The 7865-nt window shown below is 66.0% G+C and overlaps 1 protein-coding gene across 1 annotated transcript in view; it reads left to right on the top strand.

The window, feature by feature from the left end:
- Positions 1-7865, top strand: part of CACNA1H (calcium voltage-gated channel subunit alpha1 H) — a 71489-nt gene that overhangs the window by 27855 nt on the left and 35769 nt on the right. The window contains 4 exon segments of the mRNA XM_077762795.1: positions 4921-5032; positions 5135-5268; positions 5631-5728; positions 7641-7800. Coding sequence (XP_077618921.1) covers positions 4921-5032; positions 5135-5268; positions 5631-5728; positions 7641-7800 — 504 coding nt within the window.

Raw genomic sequence — 7865 nt, 5'->3', positions numbered from 1 at the left:
GCCAGGCTGTTGTGGATTTGGTCTAATGGAGCTTAGCTGGCTGAGCAGATTGCTCCCGAGGGTGGTGGGAGGGGCGGCCTGCTCGGGGCGTTCTCGTCTTCCGGAGACGGAGCTTTGCAGCTCTATCCGCGTGATCTCCTGACAGCCCCTCCGGGAGCCCCGCCTGCGGGGTCAGGGCCTGGTCCCCACATGCCCCGCGTGGGGGCCGCTCGGCTGCTGTGCTCCCCGTTGGTGCGTGCCTCTCAGTGAGGGGTATCCAGATGCCCTGTCGCTGTCCCTCTGCTGAAGACACGACGTCCCCTCCCTCCCCGTGTCTGGGGCCCGCCAGGGGAGTGAAGTGGCCCTGTCAGGTGCGGGAGGGGTGGGCATGGGGCCTGCAGGGTGCTCCCACAACCCCTCAGCCCCGGAGGCCCAGCTGCCGCACTCCTGTCGGGTGGGTGGGGAAGCGGAGACTCAGAGAGGGGGAGGGGCACGCGGGGTGGTGTCAGGGTCAGGCTCCCCTCCTCGGGCTCAGAGGCGAGCGGGGGCAGAAATGGCCCACGCCGTGGGTCTGGGTGGCCAGCAGCGCTGGGTGGCCATGGGCGCTTCATGTTAACAGTGAGGCTTTGGCTCGGGGGTCCAGGACCACCCTTTGGGCACACTGCAGGCCTCTGCAGGCAGGGACCCCCGCCTCGTTCCGGGACCCTGGAAGCCACTGTCCCTGGGAAGAGGCAGGGTCACAGACTGCCGGGGTCCCCGTTGGCGCTCCGGAGCCCCTGTGGCTCCAGCCCTGCTCCCCGCAGCCCAGCAGGGGCACCCCGCTGCCGGCCAGGGCCGTGTTCGAAGCCTCCCTCGGTGTGTTTGCCTCACCAGCTGGGCGTCTGAGAAGGCGAGGGGGCGGCTGGACGGACCAAGCCCGAGCGCCCGGGGCAGGGCCGCTTCAGCACCACGGACAGCGGCCGCCGGCCCGGCCCTGGGTGTGTGCGGGGCGCGCTGCAGCCGCGCGCCCAGAGGCCGTGAGCCTGGCGCCGACAGCCTCGGGGCAGGACTGTGCCCCCCCCACACCCGCCGGGGTAGGGGGCCGGCCACGGCTGTGGCTGCTGCAAGTGGGAAGGTGGTGCCGCGCTGGTTCAGCAGAGCCCTGAAGGGGAGGGAGGAGGTGGGAGAGGCTGGTGTCAGGCCACGCTGGGCGGAATATACTGGAAGGGCTCTGAGGAGTGTGGGGTCCACAGGGTGGGCATGGCGCCCCAGGGGTCTCCCGACAGGACCCTTGCCTCCACCACTGATGGGGTGTCCAGCCCTGAGGGAGGCCCTGGGACCCCTCCTCAAGTCTCTCTGGGGCCCTGTCTCATTCGTGAGAGCCCCCAGCCTGCCCGAGGGGTAGGGCAGGCCTGGCCAAGGCCCTGGGGCCAAGGCGGTCCTAGAGGGTAGGTCAGAGGGCTCGAGGCCACACAGAGCCTCGCTGGCTCTGGGGTCCTGTGGGAGAGACCTTCTCACTGAGCTTTGGACTCAGGCCCACAGGCCGCTCTGTGGCCAGGCCCGGGCAGCGCCATGGCCCTTCCCTGTACTAGAGGGCCACCTTCTCCTGGCCGTACATCAGCTTGGCTTCCTTGGACCCACGGTGGAAATTGACTCTAGTTTGTAGAAGTTGGTTCAAAACCTAAAGGATTTTTAATTAAAATCCAGAAAATCCATCTGTGTAATTAAGTCTCCGGAAGTCACTGGGCTCTGGGTGGGTAAACGGTTGGCGCTGCCTGTCCTCAGCTGCCTGCTAAGGTGTGACGGGGGAGGAAGGTGGCCTTGCTTGTGCGGGGGGGAGGGGGCTGATTCAGCCCTGTGACCCCTGTCTCTGGGGAGCTTCCTGGCGGTTCACAGGACCTGTGCTTCTTGTGAGGACCACACACACACACGTGTGCACCTTTACACAGGCCGAGGCAAGGTCCCTAGGGTCTCTCTTCCCTCCCAGGTGTGTGTTGGGGGGGGAGAGAGAAGCTGTAGAGGCTGTATTATCAGCACAGTAACCCCCGAAGGGCCAGCGGTTTCCAGTCTCGGCAAAGGATGGAGAACTTTCCAGTTGCTGGAGCCATGCTGCCCGGCTTGGTTATCCCAGCCTCCCCCCACCCCGATAGTGTCCCCACTGCTTGGATGAACCTGTGCTCATGCCCTCCTGGCTGGGCACCCAGACTCCTGCCCGAGGGGTCTTGAGCCCCCAGGACACGCCTCCTGGGCGGGGCAGGCAGGCCTGGGCCCACAGGACGGGCACTGGCAGGAAGAGCCTGAAGCTGGTGGGTGGGCATGGCTTGCCAGCAGTCTGGTAAGAACTGGGGAGGTAGGACTCCAGCTCAGGGGCCCCAAGCAGGCTGTCTTTTCAAGTTCTTGGGGGCCTGGTTTGCGGCTTCTCGTGGGGAGTGAGGGCCCTTCCCAGCTCCTGACCTCAACGGTCTCCTGCGTCCTGGCCCAGTGGAGCCCAGAGCTTAGACGACCTGCCCCACTGTTGAGGGTGGACATCCTCCGCTTTGCCTGACACCAGCTCCGGGGTCTACATCGGGTCCCCTGCGAGAATCCCCCAGGCCAGGCGATGCCTGTACCTGCCCCTTCCGTCCCTGCCTGGCCTCTGTCCCAGGGGCCAGCCTGGTGGGAGTGGCCGTGGCCCTGCTGGTGAGGGGTGGAGGGTAGCTGGAGGGTTTCTTCTGGGCCGGCAGGCATGTTCATGACCCGACGGGAAAGGGCGCCTCCTGGCTGAGGACGCCCTCCCTGGTTTGCGCGCCCCTGCAGGAGGCCTCCAGGGGGTGTGAGTGAGCACGGGCGCGAGCCTGGGGAGATCAGGCAGCGGAGAAACAGGAGTCCCAGGTGGGGGTGCGTGATGCTGGTGGGGAGCAAAGCAGGGGGGCCACGGCTCACCTGGGCTAGGGAGCCTGCCGCTCGGGCAGGGCGTCTGTCGGACGCGGCGGGGGTGGGGGGGAGCAGCCCAGCCTGGGAGAGCCCGGCGTGCTGGGACAGAGAGGGGCTTCCAGCTTCCGAAGAGCAGACAGCCCCCACCTGCACCGGGTGACTGCACGCCGGGGGGGCCCAGGCTGGTGGACGCTGCCTCCCTGCCGGGGGGGGGGAGCACCTTCAGGACCCAGACCCAGGGCCTACCCGGGTCAGGGAGGCGTGGGGTGCGCTCCCTCACACCATCCGACCAGCGCCCGCCGCAGCCTCCTGCCCGCCTGCCGTGCCTCGTGGGGATGTGGGGCTTTGTCTCCTCGCGGGCAGGTCTGCCCAGCCATTCTGTGCCACTCACTGGGTGAAGGCCATCCCCGTGACACGCAGAGATGTCCTGTCCACGCATAAGCCCCCCTCACTGCAGCAGCCGGGGAACAGAGGGGTGCGGAGGCCAGGAGAGTGGCCTGAGTGGTGGAGACAGGACCAGCGGCCATGCGCAGCCTCCGCACCCCGTGACAGAGCGGGGGGCCCAGTCTGCGGGGGTCCCCAGGGTGCGCAGATGCAGCAGGTGCGCCTGGGTATTGGGCACCGCCGTTAACCTGGCTGTCTCGACCCCCGCCCCACAGGGTGTCGGCCGTCCTTCTCGGCCAGGACCTGAGCTGGCACGTGGGCAGGCCCACCCCTCGTGGGGCCTCAGGGCCAGGGCGCTGCCTTAGCAGGGAGCTGACTTCTGTTTTTCCGCAGCGAGAGCACAGCAGACACTTGTTACTGCTGAACCCATTAACTGTAATTATGGCGCTCTCGGTGGGAGCGTAATTACACTGGTGGCCTGGCACCACGCGGCGCTCTGCACTGTGGGCCCCCGCCCCTGCCCCTGCCCTGGAGGCTTCCAGCCCCTGCAGAGGAGCCTCCTTCATGCCCCGTGTCTCTGACCCCATTCAGCTCCCCGGGTCTTATCCCTCCTGTGACCCAGATTCTGGAGACCGGGGCCACTGCCCTTCTGTCCTTGCTCTCCGGCCTGGGCAGCCCCACAGAAAGCCTACCTCAGAGGCGGGGCTGGGTCCAGGGATTCGTGCCGTGGGGATGACATGTGGGGTGCACAGAGTGCCCCTGAGCCCTCCCGGCCATGTGGACTTACATGCGTGCAAACGCAGGGTTTGTGTGGAGCCCCAGCCCCCCATGCTACCTGGCCCTCCCCCCATCCCTGACACACGGCTCCCTGAGTTCCTGGAGATGCAGCAGGGGTGGGGGTGGCAGTGCACCCCCTTCACAGAGACAGCTACCCTGGACCAGGCCACTGTGCAGCCTGCGTGGGGCCCCAGCGCCACCTGGTGGCTGCTCTTGGAATGTCCGGGAGTTCTCACAGGTCAGGGTGGGCTCTGGCTCCCAAACCAGGGACCCCGCGGGGTGGCCGAGGTGCAGAGTACGTGGGGACGTAGCACTCACTGCTGACCTGGCTCCCGAGGCCCTCTCCCCACCGGGTCGCTCTCCTGCCAGCAGGACACGGTCGGAGTGGCCGGTCACCGCGGGCAGCTAGGGGTGTCCTCCCTGGCCCCGCCCATCCAGGCGCACAGGATGCGGGTCCTCCGCGCCGGTGGCTGAGCCGAGCTAAAGTTCCTGTCCCTCATCCCAGCTGCTGTGGGCGGGGCACCCGCGCCTGCTGGAATCACGTGGGGGTTAGCGCGGGCCCCTCGTGGTTCGTGTGCGTCTGCTGGTATCCGGGCTGGGCACCGAGTGACTGGCCTGCGAGGGGGGAGCCTGGCAGAGGGGCCATGGCCATCGTCCACACCCAAGGGGGTGGCAGCTTGTCCAGAGGCCCACGTGGGAATGATGTGGTCACTGCACGTGGTGGCCAGTGCCGGGGATGGGGTGGGCGCAGCGGCCATTGAGGGCTCCGCAGGTGACGGGGCCTGTAGGCACCGTGGTGACCGCAGGGGTGTCCCGCTCCCTGGCCTGCGCCCCCGCGGCCGCGTCTCAGCCTCCTGCGTTGACCCTTAACTCCGCCGCCCGCCGCACGTGGTTCGAGCACGTCAGCATGCTGGTCATCATGCTCAACTGCGTGACCCTGGGCATGTTCCGGCCCTGCGAGGACGTCGAGTGCCAGTCGGAGCGCTGCAGCATCCTGGAGGTGGGCCCGGGGTGGGCAGCCTGCTGGCCATGGCAGCCCCTGGGTGAGGGGCGAGCAGCACTGCCTCTCAGGCCCCGCCTCTGAGGCCCCGCCTCCCGCCAGGCCTTCGACGACTTCATCTTTGCCTTCTTCGCGGTGGAGATGATCATCAAGATGATCGCCCTGGGGCTGTTCGGGCAGAAGTGCTACCTGGGTGACACGTGGAACAGGCTGGATTTCTTTATCGTCATGGCGGGGTACGGACCCTGTGGCCCCAAAGTCAGGGCTGCCCCTGAGGTGGCACCAGTGCCTGACTGAGCCTGGCTGGAAGCCCCGGGGGCCCCCCAGCAAAGGGGATGGGGGTGCCGTCTGCCAGGGAAGGGGGCGCGGCTCCTGGGGCCCCCTGTGTGGCACTGGGGACAGGCAAACGGTCTGAGTGGTAAGGGGCCCCCGTGGTGACTCAGGGAGGCTCGGTGCACGGCTCAGGGACCAGGCCTCCAACGTGTGGTCACCGCCCTGGGCCTCCTGGCCTCAGCTGGCGGACGCCCTGGAGAAGGCGTGTGCTCACGTCCGCCCCTGGGCGCCCCCGAGCCTCTCTCTCCCGCTGCCCCTCCCCCAGCATGATGGAGTACTCCCTGGACGGACACAACGTGAGCCTCTCCGCCATCCGGACAGTGCGTGTGCTACGGCCCCTCCGTGCCATCAACCGTGTGCCCAGTAAGTGACGCCTCCGTGGGACAGTCCTGGGGGTCCTTCCAGCCTTCCTGAGAGCTCTCAAGGGCCCCCCAGAGCACAGAACGGGAGGTCACGTGGCCTGCTTCTGGACTCTCTGGGCCCAGCACAGACCCTGGCCCTGGGGGAGGGAGGCCCTGAGGATTTGCCCCTTCGGGGGAGGTCAGCCACGCTCGACCACGTTGGGGTGTGACAGGCCGAGTGTGGGGGTCCTGTCCCCACAGTGCAGCAGGATGACTGGACACTCTGGGCCTCAGACGCCCCATCTGCACGACATTTGGGGTTTTCCTGGGGTTGCACAGACCTGATGACCTCATCGTCTGGCGCGTGCCGGTGACTACTCTCAGGTCCTGTCTCTGCCAGAGAGATCTGGTGCTTCAGGGAAGCATAGAGAAGCTTCCGGGAAGTCACGTGGCTGCTTGTTTAAAAAGTGCCCTGTCCTTACACGGAGATGGTTTGGGATTTTTCCGTCTTCAGAGCATTCAATGCTGTGTCTGAATTCAGCTGTTACTCTTCTGGGTAGGAGGGCAGTGTCCGTGGTACCATGTAAGGTGTGTCTGTACATGTGTGCGTGGGGGTCTGCACATACCGTGTGCGCACAGCCTCTCCAGCTGGTAGGCCTCAGCCCCCAGGCCTGTCCTCCCCCCGAAGAAGCCGCACACCTTTAGGGACAAGTACCCCCTGCCCCGGGGCCCATCAGCAGCACCAGAGAGCAGGTATCATGGAGTTGTGCTGTGCTGGGGGACCCCGGGCCTCTCTTCCGCCTGCCCACCGGGCTCTATCAGGGGTCAGGTAGAGTCCACATGCTGTGTGAGCCTGGGAAAATTACTGAACCTCTCTGAGCCTCAGTTTCCCCAACTGTAACAGCAGGACACTAGTGGCCGTGTGAGGTGAGCTGATGTGTGTGGCTCTCAGCTCGGTGCCTGGCACCCCCACACACTCGGTCTGCTCACGCGGGCCCACCTTTGAGAGCAGTGATATTTCTGCAGATATTCACTTCTCAGGCTAAATGCCTGCAGTGGCCAGAATTGCCTCCCGGCTGCCTGGCCTCTCTCTGGGGACATTCCCCTGTCCCAAACAGCACACTTACCCTGGGCAGAGTTGCATCTCACTGGCTTCCTGGGGTCCACTCTGATCCCTGGATCACATATGTGACTCTTTGAGCCAGTTTATATCTGGCTGTGTCCCTCACGAATCTTCCTCTCTGCCACTTCTGAAACTTCAGAGCCGTTCGTGGCTGTGGGTCGACCCCTGTGACTCCAGGGGCCCGTTCTGCCATCGGCCACTTCACAGGTGCGGCTCCAAGGCCTCAGCACCTGCCCCCTCCCCCACCCCTGGCCCAGAGTGCTGTTCTCTGCCTTAGCCCCGGCTCTTGCTTGTCTTCTCCCTGTTGAGATCTGGGGGGTGCAGGTAAGTGGAGGGTACATAGGACTGGGGTGACTGAACTAATTTGCTCTCTCACAGCCCCCAGGCAACAAGGGCTTCAGAACTGTCTCTGGAAAAGCCACCACGTGCCCTGGGGGTCCCTGCGCCCCCGCCCCCACCCCCGTCCCTCCAGTGCAGGGCCCTAGTCCGGTGGTTCCCACAGAGCAAGAAAGAACCGCTCTGAGCCCTGCCCCCATTGCAAGACCCCAGGCTCCTGAGCGCTGGAGGCAGCCGAAGCCTGAGCTGCTGGGCCCCGGGCTCTGGCAGTCATGGGTGGGGGGGGCTGCCAGTCTCGTGACCCAGGCCCACAGCCCTGCTGTCCTTTGTGCAGGTTGGATCCACGAGTGTCACCGTCCCTGCCTGCTGACCGTGTAGGGACCCGGTGCGAGTCTCCCCCACCCAGAGTCGTGGCACTCGTGTGTGAACAGCGGGTGGGCACCGCCGTGCCGACCGGTTTCTCCACCACCTGCAGGCATGCGGATCCTGGTCACGCTGCTGCTGGACACGCTGCCCATGCTCGGGAACGTCCTGCTGCTGTGTTTCTTTGTCTTCTTCATCTTCGGAATCGTGGGCGTGCAGCTCTGGGCTGGCCTGCTTCGCAACCGCTGCTTCCTGGACAGCACCTTTGCCAGGTGCGTGGCCCGCGCCCCCAGCAGCCTCCTCCCCTTCCAGCCCCCGCTTCTGACCCTCTGTCCCC

The sequence above is a fragment of the Crocuta crocuta genome, unplaced genomic scaffold (genome assembly GCF_008692635.1).
Source record: "Crocuta crocuta isolate KB4526 unplaced genomic scaffold, BGI_CrCroc_1.0 scaffold234, whole genome shotgun sequence".
Classification (NCBI taxonomy): domain Eukaryota; kingdom Metazoa; phylum Chordata; class Mammalia; order Carnivora; family Hyaenidae; genus Crocuta; species Crocuta crocuta.
The sequence above is the reverse complement of the archived record's forward strand: the minus strand, read 5'-3'. Positions and strand labels throughout refer to the sequence as shown.